Raw genomic sequence first — 22666 nt, 5'->3', positions numbered from 1 at the left:
CTGATGCTGGGAGGGATTGGGGCCAGGAGGAGAAGGGGACGACTGAGGATGAGATGGCTGGATAGCACCACTGACTCGATGGACGTGAGTCTGAGTGAACTCCGGGAGTTGGTGATGAACAGGGAGGCCTGGCGTGCTGCGATTCATGGGGTCGCAAATAGTCGGACACGACTGAGCGACTGAACTGAACTGAGAGAGTAGAAGAACTGTCCTGAGGAAGAAGTTCAGGGATGATGGTTTTAGCTTAAAAAAAAAAAGATTAAAAGTTGTCTAAAAATAGATTTTAAGTGGACATAGTCAAGCAGAAATTTCGTGATCATGTGTGAAAGATGAGTTCATAAATTCTAGATCTTAGAACTGGAAAGGACTTTAAAGGACCATGTAGTCTAGTCCCTGTGGTCAGATATTCAGTCAGAAAATTGTCATTGTTACTATATGAAAGAAATGGAAGTTGCTCTACATATTTGTTTTATGGTACAAATATTGGATGTCTTGCCCTGAGAATGTTGGTTGTTGGTAAATTTTTTTTTTTTTTCAGGGAGTATGAGTTAGAAATGCTAAGTGGTTTGCTCAGATTAATACACAAATTCTAGTGAGCTCATGGTGGCTGTGTGAATTTTAGATCTCATGGTATTTCTGAGGCTTAGAAATAGTTAAGATTATGCTCCCTGGAATTGTTTGGGAGTATGCATGAGAGTTTGGGTAAAGTGTAGGTAGGTATCCAAAGTGGCAAGTTTAGAAACAGTGCCAAACAGGCACTTAGGTCTGTGTGCTTTCCTTATAACACCTTCTCTGCTGATAGGCACCCCCTCAATAAGATATGCTCTCCCAAACCACACTGGGACATCCTCTAAATAAATCATAATCCCTAAATTGGCTTTAGAACTCATCTCCCTGACCAGTTTGAGATGATCATAATAGGATCCACTATAGCTGAGACCCACAGAAATGAGGTTCCCTAACTGTGAAATATGAGCTGATTTGGGGGCTGGTGGTATGCACTAATCTTGTGCTGGATCATAGGAGACCCATACACTTCAGCATTCTTGTTATTATTGACAGGGCTAGGTGGCAAAGTAGGAAAGGGTAAGTACTTTGTAAATAGACTCTTTTTCTTTTTAAAATTTGGAGACAGTTTTTAAGGCAGGTGTGAAACTGCTGTGAGGACAAGGCAGTGGTTAGACTCTGCTGTGTTGAGTAACTTGTTTGTTGAATCACTTACTGCTAATAGGATTGCACAGGCTGTTTCAGTAGGGTAATCACTGGACTGAATTTATTGCTCATGTTTATTTCCCCTCTCTTATTTCATGTTATGGTAATTCTTTTTAAGAATTAATGAGACCTAGCTTATTGTTCCATGGTACTTAGGCTAAGGGATTATTTTTCTGGCCCCAATATTTGTTTTTTTTCCACAGTATATGTTATACTCTGTATTGACAGCATTTTTGGACTCAAGCATCAATAGCTTTTTAGAACTGATTGTTTTCAAGAGCCTTGCATACATTTTCCCCAGAAATAGGATAATGGCTGCTGAAAACATGAAGCAGGTCTGGAAAGGATCCCAGCTTTTGGTTGAAAATTTAATTTTTCTTTTTAAACAGAAGAGGAAGGGTCAGGGGCAGAAGTTCACAGAAAACACTCCAAGTGTGGACCCTGCAAATATAAAGCTGAGTGTGATGAAGATGCAGAAAATGTTGGGTGAGTTGATTGAGGGAAAGGGATACACTTATTTGGAGGTTAATTGTCAGCATTATTGTGTTATAGAAAGCTTATCTTTTAACCTGCTTTGGTGTATATTGTGTGTGCCTTCTTTTTTGTTCACTGTTAATCTATTGACTTTTAAGTTGATATGATACTATAGCTATTTAAGTCAGTTTAAGTGTTGTAGAGTGGAAATCCACTTGTAACTTTTTTTCATTTTACCACTCCCTTTCTTCACTGATAGTTTTATGCTGTTATAAAACTGATATATTTTATACCAAGTGCTCATTTTATTCATCAGAATTACTCTTACTTGAATTACCTTTTATATCTTCAACTAGAATCATGATAAACAGTTTTTCTTGTATTTTTATACACAAACTTTTAATGCATTAAGAAAACTCCAAAGCTTTGAAAATTTTAAAGACAGTAAGTAAATATAATAAGTAAAAAGTATTTCTGGAAATCTCACCTGGACAGACCGACATTTTGTTTTGTTTTCTCACTCATGTTCAGCTTTCACCAAGGTAGGCTTTGTAGCTGACCTGTATTGTCCATCCAGTTTCCCGTGCACTCCCCCTGAAAAGGTGCAGAGTAGTAACGATACAGACCTCACCAACTCAGCCATGTTTGTTCCTTTCATCAGGTTCCTGTTTGTTTATCCCCAGGCTCAACCTTCCTTCATTTCCCTGTGGTGCTTGCTTTCTGCATAGTTGGTTCTAAAAGCTTTAATACTGTCTTTAGGGCCTTATGTAGCACAAATGGACCCTCTTCACTTCCTCAATTTCCCCTTAGTGCGTATTTTGAAACACTTATAGAGGTTTGCACTTTCTTTCTTACTCATATGTATTTTCACTGTGCATTTCTATGTTTTATTCAGTCCATAAATGCATATTTGAGCCTTTTACTGATCAATGATAATATGGTTTGATTAGCATTTATGCCTGGAGTGACTTTTACAAATCAGGGTCACTGTGTTTTCAGTATTTTGATACAGAATCAGCTATTTGTCTGGCACTTGGTAAAATTAAATGTCTGATAATTTACTTGATATATATTTCAAAGTAGGTGAGAATTGGCAAAAGACAAATTCAATAAAAAGTTGAACAATTCAGCAAACCCTGTTTGCTCTGTTTCTGCATATGAGTCACTTGTTGACATGTCCATCTGTTTCAATCAGAGTGGATTGATTTGTGAGAAGATGTTTCCCAAAGTAGATTTTGGCCTGTAGAACATGAGAGAAATGATAGCAATGTGGACTTGCAGAGAGGACAGGTAATAGATACTATGTTCTTTTTTTCTCTTTTTGTACTAAAGATATGGTATGATGAAACACCTGTGTGTATATATGCGTGCCTGTGTGTGTATTTTTGCAAATATTTAGTTCTTTTCTGTGTTTTTCCTCAGAACTGTTCTAAAATCGTGTTCAGAGTCAGAATAGCTGTCAGTGATCGATCGACGTGGCCTGTGGATCTTTTTTACTCCATTTCAGTGCCTCTCTCCAGTCCTCTTTTACGCATTTCTCTGCTATCATTTTTCATCCCTTAATTGAAAGAGAGAGAGATCTTTTGCTTGGAAGTAGAACTGATTCTGTGTAATCTCAGAGGTAGCCTTTTAAGTATGACATCTGTATAAAATACACATCATTCTGTGTACACCTCCTCTTGATAAGATATGTAGTCTATCCTCAATCAGAGCATGTCTGTTGTATAGAAACACACTAAATTCATTTTGTGTGTGTCTATTTGAGAACTTGTAACTGCTGTCCTTGCAGGTACATGCTCTAAGGAAACGAAAGTGAGTATAGACATGGGAAGGGCTTACCAATAAAAGGAGCAAGCAGGCTGAGGAGCCTCCTCAGGAGCCCATGGATAGATTGGGACAGGCAGCCAAGACCAGGCCAGGAAATTGATGCAATAATAGAAGAACATTAAGGAAGTAATTTGTGCCTCTACCTAGAAAGCAAGTTACATATATACATAGTAATAACAGATATTAAGTGAAACAAAATCCTATAATACTTAACCTTTACTAAAAATAATGTACTCCTATATTTCCTATAGTGATTATGACTTAGAGTTTAAAAAAATATTGCTCTATAATGTAACTATAATAGATACTTTATTTCATGTTACATTTTTAGGTATGGGTATTCACTGAAAAAATATTTTGAGGGCTTCCCGGGTGACTCAGTGGTAAGGAGTCTGCCTGCCAATGCAGAAGACATGGGTTTGATCCCTGATCTGGGAAGATCCCACATGCTTAGGAGAAACTAAGCTCGTTCACCCCAACCATTGGGCCTGTACTCTAGAGCCTGGGAGCCAAAACTGCTGAGCCTGTGCGCCACAACTCCTGAAGCCCTCGAGCCCATGCTCCGCAACAAGAGAAGCCCCTGCAGTGAGACGCCTGCACGCCACACCTGGAGAGCGCCCCCTGCTCTCCGCAACTGGAGGAAAGCCCACGCAGCAGTGAAGACCAAGCACAGCCAAAAATAGAAAATAGATCAAAAATTATTTTTAAAATAAATAAAAAAGTATTTTTTAATCTTCTGTCATTGTGAAATATCTTTCCTGTCAAATAAAATGCTACATATCAATATAATCTATCTGGTTTTCAAAGGGCAGCTAATCTTTTTTTTTCGCTTTTGTACGTGGCTAATTTATTCTTGTTTTTAAAATTTCTTTTTTTATTGAAGTATGGTTGATTTACAATGTTGTGTTAGTTTCAGGTGTACAGCAGAGTGATTCAGTTATACATATATATATTCTTTTTCAGATGCTAAAACCTTTCTCTTGCTTTAAAAGCTCTTTTTTCCTTTGCGAAAAGGGAAAGAAACTTGACCATTTGTGGGAGGGGATAAATGGTACCATGTTAAGTTAATTTTCTTCTGTTAAGAGAGGTGCTAGCGTTTTATTTAGCCATTTAAATGGAAATTGATTTAAATAGATTGTCTTCTTAAACAGATTATACAGAACATAGTCTAACTATTCTTAAAGTCATATATTGTATAATGTGTTACAGTTTTCAAGCATGGCTACCTAAATAATTTTTTCAGCTCTTTATGGCAGTATGTCTGGTTGGTAGGGCAAGGATTTATTACTCTGGTTTTACAGGTGGAGGTGAGTGCAGAAGAACCGGAGTGGCTTGTGATTAAGAACAGAACCAGAACACAGGTCTCGTGACAAGGGATTTATCTACCATGTTGTGATGCATGTGTAATACCATGGTGTTCTCAGAGGCCCCTGATGTTCTTAATGCTACTTGTTCCACCTCTACTTAAGGGTCTGTTCTGCCTTGTTTTTTGGGTTCTACATCTGTTTATAAAAATGATTTTTCTTCTCCCATGTCAGGTTGTTCCCTTGCGTCTGGGTGCTGTCAGTATGCCTAGTCAGTGATTCTGATTGTAGATGACTCCAACTTATTAGTTGCTTCTCTGCTTCCCCAAAATAGGAAACCATGTGCTTATAGGAACGGTATCTAATGTAGGAATAAATTCTAAATGTAAAATCAGAGTAAATAGGTTCTTAGTGAGGTGCATGAACTTCATATATTGTATGACTGTTTTTTCTCTTATCTGCTCAGTGGCTATATTAATTATAATTGAAATGAGTTTTGCTTGTGGGAGGCTTTTTTCGTCTTTCTTCCTGAAGCACAGTGTGACTCTCTGATGGCATTGGAGCTTTTGCATGGGTTTGTGATATCTGTTTTCATTGATGTTTGCCCTTTGAATTTATACCTAGACCTAGATAGTTGAGGTTCCAATAAATTTGATGCCCACATGGAGAGGTTTCAGTATTTCATTGTGACTGTTTTGAAATATAGTGGCTAGATCTTCTCAGTCTTAAAACTTGGGAACAGTATCTGCTTTATAGAAAATTAGATTTCTCCATATTCTTAGCAACTGCACTCCCTCTTTATCTAAACAGTATCTCTTAAAAAAAAACACAAACAACCCAGTATCTCTCATCTGTCCAAGGCTGAGGTTATTGCTCTAAGATAGTCCTCAACTATTTGTACAGTGGGACCAAATAATCATAGAACTCCTTCAGCCAGGTAGACCTTTTATGTACCTGACTTAAATCCCTGCCATGAATGATTTGAGGAGTTTGTAGAATCATCTGGCATAGTGTCAGTATAGGTGAGCTATGAGAATCCTGCAATTACTCCTTTGAACTTTGTCTGCCATGTGCTTTATGGAAATAGTCCCTGCTCTTCTGGCTTTTTGATGTCAGTCACTTTGGAGATGGTGTTTTCCTTTTCCCCTGAGGGACATAAGCTCTCAGAGTTGCTCAGAGAAAGAATCGTGTAGGTGTGCAGTGTGACAGACAATTTGAGAAGCAGGTATTAGTAATTCACCTGATAGACGTCTTTTTGTTATACCATCATTTTCTGTTTGGAGAGTTATTGGCCATAGTCACAGGCTGATGAGTCTCTCCCTCAGAATGTGCAATGAAAATTTTCCCCTCATTTAAACAGAAAGAATAATGTTCTATATCTGTGTTCTCGATCAGTCCTCCTTTCTAGAAACTGCACGTAATTTTTTTTTTAAACAACCAAAGAAGTATTTTCCTACTGTTATCTTCTCCTCACCTCTGATTTCCTCCTAATCAGAGATGACAGTAATTTTTGTCATTTCACATGGCCTGACTATGGATATTTAGAATAGTAGACTTTTAAAGCTATTTAGGTTTAGTAAATTTCTGCCATAGCCCCTTAGACTTTAATGGAAAAATAATTGTATGTTGTCTGTTTTCCTCTGGTAATGGGAAATAAGCACTATTAAACATTATTCTGTGCTGAGTATAACCCAGACGTTAGCAATGATAAACTCCTTTATCCAAAAATATCTTCCTGTATTTCTGCACAGCTGCCAGTAATGGTTTCTTTTGAGAGGTTGGATTTTAAAATGTAGAACACGGTATTCTCCGTGGCCTCCTGCAGTTTTCTGAATGCTCTGTTGCTCTTTGATAATTTGCCTCTGTTATTTTCTCTGCCTAAAGTCCCACCCCTGTATGTCTATTTGTTTAATTCCTGCTCTTCCTTTCAGCTTGGATATAAGCATGACTTCAGCACCTCTTCCTAGCAGCATGCCTTGCTCTTTCTGCAGTCCCTATGAGATAGATGACTAATGCTTGTGTTCAGACAGCCTCCGCATAGCACTTAAATTGTTGGGACTGCTAACAGATTGTGGATTCCCTGAGGACAGGGACTTTGTCTTGCTGGTTTCTACAATGGATGAACTTGCCATGCGGTTCGGTATCTTAGGTTCCCTCTGTAGGTCTTTGAACTGGCAGTTCACACGGGGCTTTCTTATTCACTTGGAGCTGCACAAGGGGTCATAGTGATGGTTTAACGTGTGAGAAGGATTAGTAATATTGTGAGGAACTTGGAGCAGGTGAATTTGTTGCAGGCTTTGTTAGGTGTTTGTGAAATCTACATAACATCACGTGATTTACTTTAAAATGCCAGTGATCATAAAACTTAACCATATCTTGAAGGAATGACACTTTCTATGTACAGTAAGTAGAAAGAAAGAGACAGGATAGATATTTTTCAATAATACCTTTCAGATGTACATAGTATTTGATGATTTCAAAGGGCTTTTTACAGAAGCTTATTTGATTCTGCCACCAGCCTTTGAGGTATTATCCCCATTATTAAAGACTCAGAGTTGTGATTTGCCAAAATCCTCAAGCTAAATCAGAGAAGTCATTGAATGTATTCATTTATTTATGTATGTATGTCTGCATTCATGCCTTTGAAGTTCAGTGTTAGAAATTCAAAAGCTTTACAAGGCTTTATAGGTACAGGTCTGTTTTCCACCCCAGTCCTCAGCTACCCAGTTGTCTTCACTAGAGGCAGTCACTGTGATCAGTTTCTTAATCTCCCAGAAGTATTTTTCCCATGTACAAACAAGTAAGCACATGTATTCTTTCTTTCCTTTTTATAAAGTAATGGCAGCCCACTACACATTCTGCTCTTCAGTTCAGCCGCTCAGTCACGTCTGACTTTGCGAGCCTGTGGACTGCACCATGCCAGGCCTCCCTGGAGTTGGTCCATCACCATCTCGTGGAGTTTACCTAGACTCGTGTCCATTGAGTTGGTGATGCCAACCAACCATCTCATCCTCTGTTGTTCCCTCCTCCTGCCCTCAATTTTCGCAGCATCAGGGTCTGTTCAAATGAGTCAGTTCTTCGCATCAGGTGGCCAAAGTATTGGAGTTTCAGCTTTAGCAACTGTTCTTCCAATGAACACCCAGGACGATCTCCTTTAGAATGGACTAGTTGGATCTCCTTGAAGTCCAAGGGACTCTTAAGAGTCTTCTCCAACACCACAGTTCAAAAACATCAATTCTTTGGCACTCGGCTTTCTTTACAGTCCAACTATCACATCCATACATGACTACTGGAAAAACCAAAGGTTTGACTAGATGGACCATTGTTGGCAAAGTAATATGTCTCTGCTTTTTAATATGCTGTCTAGGTTGATCATAACTTTTCTTCCAAGGAGCAAGTGTCCTTTAATTTCATGGCTGCAGTCACCATCTGTAGTGATTTTGAGCCCCCCAAAATAAAGTCTCCCACTCTTTCCACTGTTTCTCCATCTATTTGCCATGAAGCAGTGGGACCAGATGCCATGATCTTTGTTTTCTGAATGTTGAACTTTAAGCCAACTTTTTCACTCTCCTCTTTCATTTTCATCAAGAGCCTCTTTAGTTCTTCTTCACTTTCTGCGATAAGGGTGGTGTCATCTGCATATCTGAAGTTATTGATATTTCTCCTGGGATCTTGACTCAAGCTTGTGCTTCCCACAGCCCAGCATTTCTCATGATGTACTCTGCATATAAGTGAAATAAGCAGGGTGACACTATACAATGTTGACGTACTCCTTTTCCTGTTTGGAACCAGTATGTTGTTCCATATCCAGTTCTAACTGTTGCTTCCTGACCTGCATACAGGTTTCTTAAGAGGCAGGTCAGGTGGTCTGCTATTCCAATCTCTTTCAGAATTTTCCAGAGTTTGTTGTGGTCCACACAGTCAAAGGCTTTGGTATAGGCAATAAAGCAGAAATAAATGTTTTTCTGGAACTCTCTTGCTCTTTAGATGATCCAGCGGATGTTGGCAATTTAATCTCTGGTTCCTCTGCCTTTTCTAAAACCAGCTTGAACATCTGGAATTTCATGGTTCATGTACTGTTGAAGCCTGGCTTGGAAAATCTTGAGCATTACTTTACTGGTGTGTGAGAAGAGTGCAGTTGTGCAGTGGTTTGAGCATTCTTTGGCATTGCCTTTCTTTGGGATTGGAATGAAAACTGACCTTTTCCAGTCCTGTGGCCACTGCTGAGTTTTCCAAGTTTGCTGGCATATTGAGTGCAGCACTTTCACAGCATCTTCTTTTAGAATTTGAAATAGGTCAACTGGAATTCCATCACCTCCACTAGCTTTGTTTGTAGTGATGCTTTGTAAGGCTCACTTGACTTCACATTCCAGGATGTCTGGCTCTAGGTAAGTGATCACATCATCGTGATTATCTGGGTCACAAAGATCTTTTTTGTACAGTTCTTCTGTGCATTCTTGCCACCTCTTCTTCATATCTTCTGCTTCTGTTAGGTTCATACCATTTCTGTCCTTTATTGAGCCCATCTTTGGACGCAGTGTATCTAGAATTTTCTTGAAGAGATCTCTAGTCTTTCCCATTCTATTGTTTTCCTCTATTTGTTTGCATTGATCACTGAGGAAGGCTTTCTTATCTCTCGTTGCTAGTCTTTGGAACTCTGCAAAAGATACACTCAAATGAGTGTATCTTTACTTTTCTCCTTTGCTTTTTGCTTCTCTTCTTTTCTCAGGAGGTAAGCCCTCCTCAGACAGCCATTGTGCTTTTTTGTATTTCTTTTTCTTGGGGATGGTCTTGATCCCTGTCTCCTGTACAATGTCACAAACCTCCATCCATAGTTCATCAGGCAGTCTATCAGATCTAGTCCCTTAAATCTATCTCTCACTTCCACTGTATAATCATAAGGAATTTGATTTAGGTCATACCTGCATGGTCTAGTGGTTTTCCCTACTTTCTTCAATTTCAGTCTGAATTTGGCAATAAGGAGTTCATGATCTGAGCCACAGTCAGCTCCCAGTCTTGTTTTGCTGACTGTATAGAGCTTCTCCATCTTTGGCTGCAAAGAATATAATCTGTCTGATTTCGGTGTTGACCATCTAGTGATGTCCTTGTGTAGAGTCTTTTTTTTGTATTGTTGGAAGAGGATGTTTGCTACGATCAGTGCGTTCTCTTGGCAAAACTCTATTAATCTTTGCCCTGCTTCATTCTGTACTCCAAGGCCAAATTTGCCTGTTACTCCAGGTGTTTCTTGACTTCCTACTTTTGCCTTCCAGTCCCCTATAATGAAGCATACTGTTCTACTCTTTATTTAAAACTTTTTTTTTTTGGTGAAAAGTACATTTTGCATACAGATGTGTTTAAAATATAAACATGCAGTTTAGAGAATACTTCACATAAGTAGCTAACACTTCGGGTCCAAAATAGAGTATTGCCAAATTCGTAGTACCGAGCATTGACCTAGTTGGCACTGTTAGATGAAGGCTTACCGAAAAAGACACGTTGAACAGTCTCTGTCAGAGTCTGGCTTTTGGCTTCCTGGTTTATAAGAGTCCCTTCTGGGGAAGTTGGTGGGCAAGACCCTGAGAAAGTCATCGGGAATGTCATAGGACTCGTGGTTGAGGCGTCTGGCAGGATTCTAGCGTCACCAAGTGTGGATGATTGGCAGCAATGTCGTCTCAGTGGGCTGCTCTGTGTTTTCTACTTCCTCACTGTAGCTGACCCACGTTCTCAGGAGCATGTCAGTTAGATGAGTGTGCTTGTGTGGTTCAGGCAGTTGCAGGAACTTCATCACGGCAAGTACAGATAAGAATCTGAGCCAGGCTTACTGAGCATTCTGTCCTCTGGCCGAAAAGAGGGCAGTAGGCATCCTGGTAATGGCAGCCAGCAACATGACTGTGCACAGAGTGAAACTGTTTCATTGTGAACTGGTTGCCCTCTTAATATAGCTGTCATCTTACAATCTGCCTTCAACGTTGTGTCTTTTCCCACCACAGTCGATTCTCCAGTTTTCCTGCGCTGAGAGTCTTACAGTTCAGTTTTCCTGCACTAGCTGAGTGTCTTACAGTTCAGTTCTCTTATTCTTTACTTGGAGTCAGCACAGACCCCACAGGTCTTAGACCTGCAAATTGCCCCCTTTTTAGGACACCAGGTGCAAATGAGGTAGGTCCCTTGCACTTCTGCCCGGGATACTAGTAATCTGGATGTTCCTATGACCTTCTTTAAGGTTCCATAGTTTGCTAAAATGACTTTGAATTAAGGAAGGAGCTGAGTCATCTCATTAGCACACAAAAGACGGTTGTCTCTCAAAGTTACAAGGGTTTTAGGAGCTCTGCCAGAAACAGACCTAATAATATTTTTTGTTAAACTAGACGCATCATCCTAGAAATTCCTTTACCTCTCTTCTCCGCAGCATTTTTTTTTTTTTTTCAATTTTGCCTTCTCCCATTTTAGTATATCTTTTAGTAGCTTCTTGAGAAAGGGTACAAAGTGAGACCGTCCTTTTTACTTTTGATAATTTATTTTATTTACTTTTGGTTGCACTGGGTCTTCGTTGCTGTGTGCAGACTCTAGTTGTGGTGATGGTGGTCTCCTCTGCTTGTGGTGCGGTGGCTTCTCTTGTTGTGGAGCACAGTCTCGGGGCATAGGCTCAGTAGTTGCACACGCAGTCTCGGTAGTTACAGTGTACTGGCTGAGTCTCACTGCGGCATGTGGAACCTTCCCGGACCAGGAATCAACCCATGTCCCCTGCATTGGCAGGTGGACTCATATCCACTGGACCACCAGTGGAGTCTGAGACCTTATGTTTAAGGTCTATTTATCCTACACCTAATACTTGACTTAAAACTTGGTGAGTGCATGCTTCTAAGTGTGAGATAATTTTCCCTCAGAATTGTGAAATCATTGCTATATTGTCTTCTAGCTTCCAGTTGAAGTCTGAAGCCACTCTGATTTCTGGTCCTTTGTATACTGTTTTCTCTCTCTCGAAGCATGTAGAATCTCCTATTGGTCCTCAGTATAATGAAATTTCACAGTTCCCAGAAACTTACTGACTTCTGATTTGAGAAAATTTCTTCAGTTATTTCCTTGATGACTTCTTTTCCTCTCTTTTCTAATTTTGCTAGTTCTGTCCTTTGGATGTTGGGCATTCTGCACTAGTCCTGTAATTTTCTTGTCTCTCTTAGTTTCTGTTAATTTTTTTCTTTTTTTTGCTGTCCTTTCTGAGAGATTTCTTGAACTTTTATTTTCCAGTCCTTTTTTGAGTTCATCGTTTCTCGTATACTTTTTATGTTGCTCTTTTTAACAAAAATTATAACATTCTGTTTTTGTTTATGACTATAATACTTTTTTCTGCCGGTTTATTATTGGGATTCTGTCTGCTGTAAGGATGAAATTTTTCTCTTATTCATTTTTATTCAGTGAGTTTTAATCTTTTATTTTTTGCAGTTATATGGCCTTATAAAATGAATTAGAGAATGTTCTTTCTGTTCTCTGGATGATTCTGTGTAAGAATAGAATTACCTGTTTATTCAATGACAGAATGCAGTCCACTGGAAAAGGCAATGGCAGACCACTTTAGTATTGCCTTGAGAACCCCATGAACAGTATGAAAAAGGAAAAAGATAAGACACTGAAACATGAACTCCCCAGGTTGGTATGTGCCCAATATGCTACTGGAGATCAGTGGAGAAATAACTCCAGAAAGAATGAAGGGATGGAGCCAAAGCAAAAATAACACCCATTTGTGAGTGGGACTGGTGATGGAAGCAGGGTCCAATGCTGTAAAGAGCAATATTGCATAGGAACCTGGAATGTTAGGTCCATGAATCAAGGCAAATTGGAAGTGGTCAAACAGGAGGTGACAAGAGTGAACATCAACATTCTAGGAATCAGTGAACTAAGATGGACTGGAATGGGTGAATTTAACTCAGATGACCATTATATCTACTACTGTGGGCAGGAATCCCTTAGAAGAAATGGAGTAGCCATCATAGTCAATAAAAGAGTCTGAAATGCAGTACTTGGATGCAATCTCAAAAATGACAGAATGATCTCTGTTCATTTCCAAGGCAAACCATTCAATATCACATTAACCAAGTCTGTGCCCCAACTAGTAACGCTGAAGAAGCTGAAGTTGAACAGTTCTATGAAGACCTACAAGACCTTCTAGAATTAACACCCCCAAAAGATGTCCTTTTCTTTATAGATGACTGGAATGAAAAAGTAGGAAGTCAAGAAACACCTGGAGTAACAGGCATATTTGGCCTTGGAGTACAGAATGAAGCAGGGCAAAGGCTAATAGAGTTCTGTCAAGAGAACACACTGGTCATAGCAACAACACAAGAGAAGACTCTACACATCAACATCACCACATGGTAGACACCAAAATCAGATTTTTTATATTCTTTGCAGCCAAAGATGGAGAAGCTCTATACAGTCAGCAAAACAAGATGGGGAGCTGACTGTGGCTCAGATCATGAACTCCTTATTGCCAAATTCAGACTGAAATTGAAGAAAGTAGGGAAAACCACTAGACCATGCAGGTATGACCTAAATCAAATCCCTTAGACTATACAGTGGAAGTGAGAGATAGATTTAAGGTATTAGATCTGATAGATAGAGTGCCTGATGAACTATGGAGGTTTGTGACATTGTGTAGGAGACAGGAATCAAGACCATCCCCAAGAAAAAGAAATACAAAAAACCAAAATGGCTTTCTGAGGAAGCCTTACAAATACCTGTGAAAAGAAGAGAAGCAGAAAGCAAAGGAGAAAAGTAAAGATACACCCATTTGAATGCAGAGTTCCAAAGAATAGCAACGAGAGATAAGAAAGCCTTCCTCAGTGATCAGTGCAAAGAAATAGAGGAAAACAATAGAATGGGAAAGACTAGAGATCTCTTCAAGAAATTCTAGACACCAAGGGAACATTTCATCCAAAGATGGGCTCAATAAAGGACAGAAATGGTATGAACCTAACAGAAGCAGAAGATATGAAGAAGAGGTGGCAAGAATGCACAGAAGAACTGTACAAAAATGATCTTCATGACCCGGATAATGACGATGATGTGATCACTTACTTAGAGCCAGACATTCTGGAATGTGAAGTCAAGTGGGCCTTCAGTTCAGTTCAGTTCAGTCGCTCAGTCGTGTCCGACTCTTTGCGACCCCATGAATTGCAGCATGCCAGGCCTCCCTGTCCATCACCAACTCCTGGAGTTCACTCAAACTCACGTCCATCGAGTCAGTGATGCCATCTAGCCATCTCATCCTCTGTCATCCCCTTCTCCCCCTCCCCCAATCCCTCCCAACATCAAAGTCTTTTCCAATGAGTCAACCTCTTAGGAAGCATCATACGGACAAAGCTAGTGGAGGTGATGGAATTCCAGTTGAGCTGTTTCAAATCCTGAAAGATGATGCTGTGCAAGTGCTGCACTCAATATGCCAGCAAATTTGGAAAACTCAGCAGTGGCCACAGGACTGGAAAAGGTCAGTTTTCATTCCAATTCAAAAGAAAGGCATTGCCAAAGAATGCTCAAACTACTGCACAGTTGCACTCATCTCACACGCTAGTAAAGTATTGCTTAAAATTCTCGAAGCCAGACTTCAGCAATACATGAACCGTGAACTTCTAGGTGTTCAAGCTGGTTTTAGAAAAGGCAGAGGAACCAGAGATTAAATTGCCAACATCTGCTGGATCATCTAAAGAACAAGAGAGTTCCAGAAAAACATCTATTTCTGCTTTACTGACTATGCCAAAGCCTTTGACTGTGTGGATCACAATAAACTGTTGAAAATTCTGAAAAAGATGGGAATAGCAGACCACCTGACCTGCCTCTTGAGAAACCTATATGCAGGTCAGGAAGCAACAGTTAGAACTGGACATGGAACAACAAACTGGTTCCAAATAGGAAAAGGAGTACGTCAACATTGTATATTGTCACCCTGCTTATTTAACTTCTATGCAGAGTACATCATGAGAAACGCTGGACTGGAAGAAACACAAGCTGGAATCAAGATTGCTGAGAGAAATATCAGTATCCTCAGATGTGTAGATGACACCACCCTTATGGCAGAAAGTGAAGAGGATCTAAAGACCCTCTTGATGAAAGTGAAAGAGGAGAGTGAAAAAGTTGCCTTAAAGCTCAACTGTCAGAAAACTAAGATCATGGCATCTGGTCCCATCACTTCATGGGAAATAGATGGGGAAACAGTGTTAGACTTTATTTTTTTGGGCTCCAAATCACTGCAGATGGTGATTGCAGGTATGAAATTAAAAGACGCTTACTACTTGGTAGTAAAGTTATGAACCAACCTAGATAGCATATTCAGAAGCAGAAACATTAGTTTGCCAACAAAGGTCTGTCTAGTCAAGGCTATGGTTTTTCTAGTAGTCATGTATGGATGTGAGAGTTGGACTCTAAAGAAAGCTGAACGCCAAAGAATTGATGCTTTTGAACTGTGGTGTTGGAGAAGACTCTTGAGAGTCCCTTGGACTGCAAGGAGATCCAACCAGTACATTCTAAAGGAGATCATCCTGGGTGTTCATTGGAAGGACTGATGTTAAAGCTGAAACTCCCATACTTTGGCCATTGATGTGAAGAGCTGACTCATTTGAAAAGACCCTGATGTTGGGAAAGATTGTGGACAGGAGGAGGAGGGGACAATAGAGGATGAGATAGTTGGATGGCATCACCGTCTTGCTGGACATGGTTTGGGTAGACTCAGGAAGTTGGTGATGGACAGGGAGGCCTCGCGTTCTGCGGTTTATGGGGCTCAAAGAGTCGGATATGACTGAGCAACTGAACTGAATGATTGGAATGAATCATTCATGTGTTCATGCATCCTTTTTAAAAAGATCACCTAGATCTGATAATGTCTTGGAGGACATTTTCAAAATTGATTTTATTTCTTCAATGAATGTATCAGCATTCAGCTTCTATTTCTTTTTTGATCAAATTTTAGTAGTTAATTTGGTTTTATTCATTTCAGTTAAGTTTTCAGATTTGCTGACATAAAGTTGTTCACAATAGAATTCTCTTATTTTTAAAATCACAATCTGTAGTCTGTTCTGGTTTAGATACTTTTTTTTTCACTTTTTCTCATCCTGCTTTGTTGATTTGAAAGTTGATTGTTGATTCTTTTTTTTCCCTTCTTTTTAGTCTTTGTATTTTTGGTCATACCAGATAGCTTGTGGAATTAGAGATCGAACTCAGGCCCTCAGCAGTGGAGGCATGGAGTTCCAGCCTCTGGACAAGCAAGGAATTACCTGAAGGTCTTTTCAGAGGACCAACTTTTAGCTTTATTGATCTTCTCTGTTGTAATTTTGTTTTCTGTTTCTGCTGAAATGTGTCTATAAATCTAATATTAATATCCATGTACTCCGTATTTTCCCCTTCTTTTTTTGTTTTCACTGGGTTTATTCATTTCTCTTTTTGTAATTTCTTAAATGGATGTTTAGTGATTTAACTTTCTACTGTTCCTTCAAGATTTGAGACAAAACTTGAAAACGGTGAGGGATTAAACTAAGTGGTTGTTTGAGGGAAAAGTGTTTCAGGAAGAGGGGAAGCCCTGAGGCAGGAGTGTCCCTGGTGAGTTTGAGAGAAAAGCAGGGCCAATTTAGTGAAAAGATTTTTCATGATATAAATGTGGAAAATAACTACTTAACTCCTTTTATCTGTCGCTTTGCCTGCTGAGATGTCTGTTTCATGTGACAGCTGTGATGAGTGGAGAGAACACCCTCTCAGTCACTCATTCGGTTTGTGATCTTAGGCTTTTTAACTTCTTTCATATTCAACTTCCCTGTTCATAATTTGCTGTCATGATTAAAGAGACAAATATGACTATCCCCGCACAGTAGGTAGGGAATAAATGGTTGTTAAGTGTCTTGAGTTTGGCATGTTTACTGAAGCAATTTCTTTCCACGTTAGTGCACTCCCGTGCTTGGGCATCCTGCCTTCTGCTGCCGTCGCCAGCCTGCATTCCCCAGGAACCACTCCAGTCAGTGGTGTTAGTGGCCGCTAGGGTCTAATGCTGTTCTCCTTGCTCATTGCTTCCCTGAGCTGGACATTCCTTACGATGGGGGTTTCACTTTCTTTCCTCACGTGCTACTGGAAATAGTAGCGGTGGTGGTTCTCACAGCTCTTGGTCTTGTGTGCAGTGTTTCCGTCCCACTGTGGAGTGGACCTTTCCTGCATGTGATCAGGGCACTTCCTGCTGGGCTTCCCTGGCGGCTCTGTGGTAAAGAGCCCACTTGCAGTGCAGACATGTGTGTTCGATCCCTGGGTTGGGAAGATCCCCTGGAGAAGGAAGTGGCAACCCACTCCAGTGTTCTTGCCTGGGAAATCCCATGGACAGAGGATCCTGAATGGGCTCCAGTCCATGGGGTTGCAGAGTCAGATACAACTTAGTGACTGAACACAAGCCTCGGCTGAGTCCCTTGTTTCTCCTCACTCGATTGATATGATATTCTGCCTTTGTTGCTGAGCCTTTTCTCATCCCTGAAACTGTTCTATAATTCTTTCTTTTGTTGGCCACTGTTTCTATTTAATTGCCATCCCAATTTTGCCTACTTTGATCTCTTAAACCTGGAGTTGGCAGTGTTTTTCTGTAAAGGACTAAATGGTAAATATTTTATATTTTGAGGGCCACATACTGTCTCTGTCACGTATTCTCTGTCCCCATCCCTTTAAAAATTATAAGAGCCATTTTTGACTTGTTAGTAAATATTCAAAGTTTTTTTTTTTTTAATTGTGAAACAGAGCATGTATTGAAAAGCTTTTGAAAACTTATACATTTAGTTTAACATACAAAAATGAAACAAACTGTGACACCTACATCCCAAGCCGTGAAATACAGGGTATTGTCAGTACTTTAGAGCTGCTTCCGGTGATCCTCCCCCATTGTGTGTTTGTTCTGCCTGCTCTGCTGCATTTTGTGGAAATCATTCCTTTTATTTTTCTCTATAGTTCTATCACATGATAACCCTCCTAACAATAACTTGGATTGGCCAAAAAGTTTCTGTAAGATGTTACAGAAAAACTCGAATGAACTTTTTGGTCAACCCAATATTATATGGCTTTTGTTTGGATTTGAATTTTGTATAAGTGGAATCATACTATGTGTACCTTCTTTTGGAGACGGCTGTGGCACCCCTCTCCAGTGCTCTTGCCTCTTGAATCCCAGGGATGGGGGAGCCTGGTGGGCTGCTGTCTATGGGGTCGCACAGAGTTGGACATGACTTAAGCGACGCAGCAGCAGCAGCAGTACCTTCTTTTGCTCAGAATTATGTTTTTGAGATTTGTTTGTGTTGGTGCTCGTAGCTGCTTAATTGAATCCAGTTGCTTGACTGTTCCACATCTTTTTATAGTCCATTTTAATGTTAATGGACATTTGGATTGTTTACAGTCTTCTGTTCTCATGAATAATGCTCTGTGACCACTCTTATGCATATCTTCTGGTGCACATATGTAAGAGACTTTCAAGGGCCTCACTCAGTAGTGGGATTATTGGACATACGCAAGTCTGGCTTTGCTGGTAATGCTTGTTTTCCAGAGTGGTTGTACCGGTAAGTTCTCCTTGCAGCAGAACGTAAGAATTCCCTTTGGTTCTCATCCTTGTCAATACTTTGTATTCTCTTAATTTTTGCTGTTTAGTGAATGTGATGGTATCTTGTGGTTTTCATTTACATTTTCTTGATTATTGAACAATTTGAACACTTTTTTACATATATTCATAGATGCTTCCAAGTCCTATATCTTTTTTCAAGTTAATTTATATACGTATTTTGCATATAAGTTTAACATGTATATTTCAATTTATCACAGGCTGAAGTTCATCAATATTTCTGTTCTTAAAACACTGTAATTTCAGTCCCTTCCAATTTGTATGCCATCATTAATTTACTGTTTTTTTTAAATTAGCACAGAGCTTTGATGTCATTGTTTTATATTGTCAGTATTTTGTTAATATTGCTTATGTATTTATACTTTTGTTCTTCATTTCTGTTTTCATATCAGGTCTTTCTTGTAGGATCATTTTTCTACTGACTTTATAATTCCTTTACTGACAGTCAGCAGGTGACAAACTCTAAATTTTTACTTCTTCCACATTACTTTTATTTTACATTTAATCATGAAAGATAGTTCTTTTTATATAAACTCTATTTTATCTCAGCACATTGCAAATATTATTTCACTGTCTTTTGGCTATAAATAAACATTTTGGCTTCAGTATTACCTTTGAAGACACCTGTCTCTCTTCTTGATTCTTTGAAGGTAATCTTTTCTTTTTGGCTGCTTTTAAAATATTATTTTGTTGCTATGTTACAAAAATTCCAGTGATATTTCACTATCTGGATTATTTTTTAATAATCCTGTTTAGAATTTATTAGGCTTCTTGGATATTTAGATTAGTATATTTCTTTAGTTTTAGAAAGTTTGAGAAACTGAGAATATTATTCCTGCCTTATTCTTGTAACTCATCTGAAACTCCAGTCAGATTTTTATTAGATCTTGTAACTGTCTTCCACATCTCTTAATCTTTTTCTTTTAATATATCCTGTCTCTTTGACTCAGCCGTGGTTTGGGCATTTTCTTCTGACCTGTCTTCCAGTTCATGGATTCACCTTTAGTGTATCCACTCTCCTTTTAAATCTGCCCAGTGAGTTTCTTATTTCTAATAATACATTCTTTATTTATTAGAAGCTTTTGTTGGTTCATTTCCGCATCAGCTTGCTCTGTCCATGTGTGTTATTTCTTGTCTGTTGTGGGTGTGGGAGTGAATGAGCGTGTGTGTGACCTACTTGTGCTTCTCACAACTGTATCTTGGAAAATATTTGAGGTCTAGGATAATAAAGTTGGGTTTCTCCAGAGAGGATTGCTTTTACTTTTGTTAGTTGCTTAGGGCCCATTCCAGTCATTGACTCTTAAAATAAATTCTGGGCTTGATTTTTTTCAGAACATCCAAGTTGTAGTTTAACTTGTAATTACTCATGTGAAGACTGGCTTGTAGTTCTCAGGGAGATGGTTTTTTCCCCTCTCTTCAGTACTGTGGCTCAGGGAAAGATTTTTTTACCCCTTTAAACAGTCAATTTGGAATATGGCAACTCACTTCTCCTCTGCCCTCATGCCTTTTTTCCACGGTCTGCAGATTCACCACCTTAGGTAGGTCAGTATTCTTTGTCTTCTGTTCTCAGAGGCCTGCAAAGTCAAAAAGTTGATAACTGAATTTACCTAGTTTGGCACATGCCTTCAAGGTGAAAATCAGCTTTGGCAAAGTTAATTGATCTTTTTCTATTCTTGTCTTCATTTAACTTTTCTTGAATATTGCTTGTTTCTTGACATCTTACAGGTGCATTTGAGAATGTTTTAAAATATATGTTATTTTCATTAGAAGGATTAGTACAGGTTCCGAGTCCACCATATTGCTGGAAAACAGAGAGTCTCTATGGTTTTTAGTTTTGTATTCCCAGTTAAGATTTTACTGTCCTTGAGAGGAGTGACCATGCCTTGTACTTTCTTGGCCTTCTCTAGAAGGCAGTGAGTGTTCAGTGGATATAACTCAGTTATACAGGTGGATGTGTAAGTCAGAAACGTTTTTGAAGGACTTCTATTTTACATGTTTTATATCTGTTTTTTTTAATCTTCCCCATTATTTGGGAAGGTTAGGTGTATTATTACTACTTCTGTTTTATGGATCAGTAAACTGAGTCTTGGAGAATATGGACACAAATCTGGTTATTTGTTGGACTAAGATTTAGATTCATGACTTTTGACTCATAATTCTGTATCCTTTCTGCTATACCATGTTGCTTTTTAATTAATATTATTGATATTTGACATATCTTGATTATTATCTCTAGATATGAAAGTTCTAAAGAAGTGACTCCATTAGTAATAATCTGGATGAAATTATCTCTCGATTCTCACCTGAAAGAAATTGTTGGCTGAGCATTCACTTTGCTTAAACTGTTATCAGTGACTTAAAATAATGTATTGACTTCTGTTATAGAAAGTAGAAAAAAAGAATTGCTTACAAACTACTATATAAGATAAATAAGCTGCAAGGATATATTGTACAGCACAGAGAATATAGCCAATCTTATATAATAACTTGAAGTGTAATAAAAGTATTAAATCACTGCATTGTACACCTGAAACTAATATAATCTTGTAAATCAACTGTACTTCAATAAAAATGTTAAAAAGTTTTAAAAAATTGCTCAGTTTTGCTGTTGCAGCGTTGTGAAAATACCTTTGTTGTAAAACATAAATAGTTTTTTGTTTTTTCCAACAGGTGTGTATGTAATATAGACTGCAGTGGATACAGTTTTAATCCTGTGTGTGCTTCTGATGGGAGTTCCTATAACAATCCCTGTTTTGTTCGAGAAGCATCTTGTATAAAACAAGAACAAATTGATATAAGGCATCTTGGTCATTGCACAGGTAAAATTAATCTAGGGATTTGTCTTTAATATCACATGTCTACAGTCTTATTTGTATATTTTGGTAGTGTTCTGAATATGTAAAATGAAAAATCTTTGATGCTTTATTTTTTATTACTGTGTATTTTAGAACTTCTTTGTTTTGTTACTAACTTAGCTTTTTAAAAATTTGCTTTCACTATCTTAAGACACAAACAATGCTTCTTGATTGCTTAGTTACTAAGCTGATCCTAACGTGAACTTATAGCTATATTTATAGTTCTTAAGAATTGTCTCAAATTTGTAACGATTATAGTTGTTTAGAAATGAGTTTATTTTAATTATAGTAAAACTAAATATTAACATTTTTTTCATCTTTTGTTCTAGAGCGTAATAGTTTGTTTTCATGTTTTCTCTAGGTTTTTACCTCTACATATTTTATACTGTTAAAGATTTTGGGGTGAAGTTATAGAATATAAGGAAAAAGTATTACTTTCAGTTTAAAATTCTTTCCCCCTTCTTGCTTTTTGCCGTAGTTTAAGAACCATGGTACCAACTAAGAATAAGTTTTTGTCTTCTATTCCTGCTAAAAATACCTGGTCACAGAGGCAGAGGTTTTCAATCTTTTTTCCTAGTAAGACACATATAGGCAAGCATAATGTATGATTTCCCAGTAGCAAACAAGTCCAGACGCTTCCTGATGGCCTAGGGTTATGCATCTTTCCTGCTACTAGGTCTAAGTGCCCTCCCTTCTGACCACTTCCCCACCTTTTTGCGTTTATTAAAGGGCTGTGTTTTCATGAGCTTAGGGAAAACATAGCTAAGAGGAAAAGGTTGCAAGCCAGAGTTTGCTGCTTTATACTGATAACAAGCTATTTGTGAAATACTGAACAACTGATTGAAATGTCTGTGGTCTAAGCTACTGAAGAATGCCCAAGAAACTATTCAGAAGATATCTAGGTGTGCATGGCAGCGGAAACTGTTTACTGACAGAGACCCCTTGTAGGTGGAAGTAGTAGTATGGTTTGCTTTTCTTTCTTGGGGTGGCATTTGTAGTGTAGGTTAAAGTGTATTCTTGAGGAAAGCATGTCTTTTCTGAGGAACTGGTTTGTGGTTGAATGGTACTACCTGGAATTTCAAATTCAGAAGAGTTGGTCAAGCTTGAGGATTTTGTTAATTGAAATTCATGCTTTTAGAATCCTGTGGAGTGGTTTATCTTGGTCCCCATTTACACCTGACTGTACCTTCCCTTGCCCCCATTGTGCACTGGGAAAACCGAAGCTTATGCTTCCCAGCAGGTGTTTATGGTTCATGTAGTCTTCCTGTCCTAACATAATTCACCAGTAAGGGGTCATGTTTATAATAAATTTTGTCTGATAACACAGTTGATATTCCACATTTATATTAACGTATATTATATTTCCAAAGAAACAG

At 38.7% G+C, this 22666-nt stretch overlaps 1 protein-coding gene across 1 annotated transcript in view; it reads left to right on the top strand.

Moving 5' to 3' along the window:
• The window catches only part of TMEFF1 (transmembrane protein with EGF like and two follistatin like domains 1), a 102750-nt gene that overhangs the window by 50526 nt on the left and 29558 nt on the right, over positions 1-22666 (top strand). The window contains exons 5-6 of the mRNA XM_069575557.1: positions 1602-1698; positions 21106-21254. Of these exons, the coding sequence (XP_069431658.1) occupies positions 1602-1698; positions 21106-21254 (246 nt within the window). The remainder of the gene's footprint in view (positions 1-1601; positions 1699-21105; positions 21255-22666) is intronic.

The sequence above is a fragment of the Ovis canadensis genome, chromosome 2 (genome assembly GCF_042477335.2).
Source record: "Ovis canadensis isolate MfBH-ARS-UI-01 breed Bighorn chromosome 2, ARS-UI_OviCan_v2, whole genome shotgun sequence".
Lineage (NCBI taxonomy): Eukaryota > Metazoa > Chordata > Mammalia > Artiodactyla > Bovidae > Ovis > Ovis canadensis.
The sequence above is the reverse complement of the archived record's forward strand: the minus strand, read 5'-3'. Positions and strand labels throughout refer to the sequence as shown.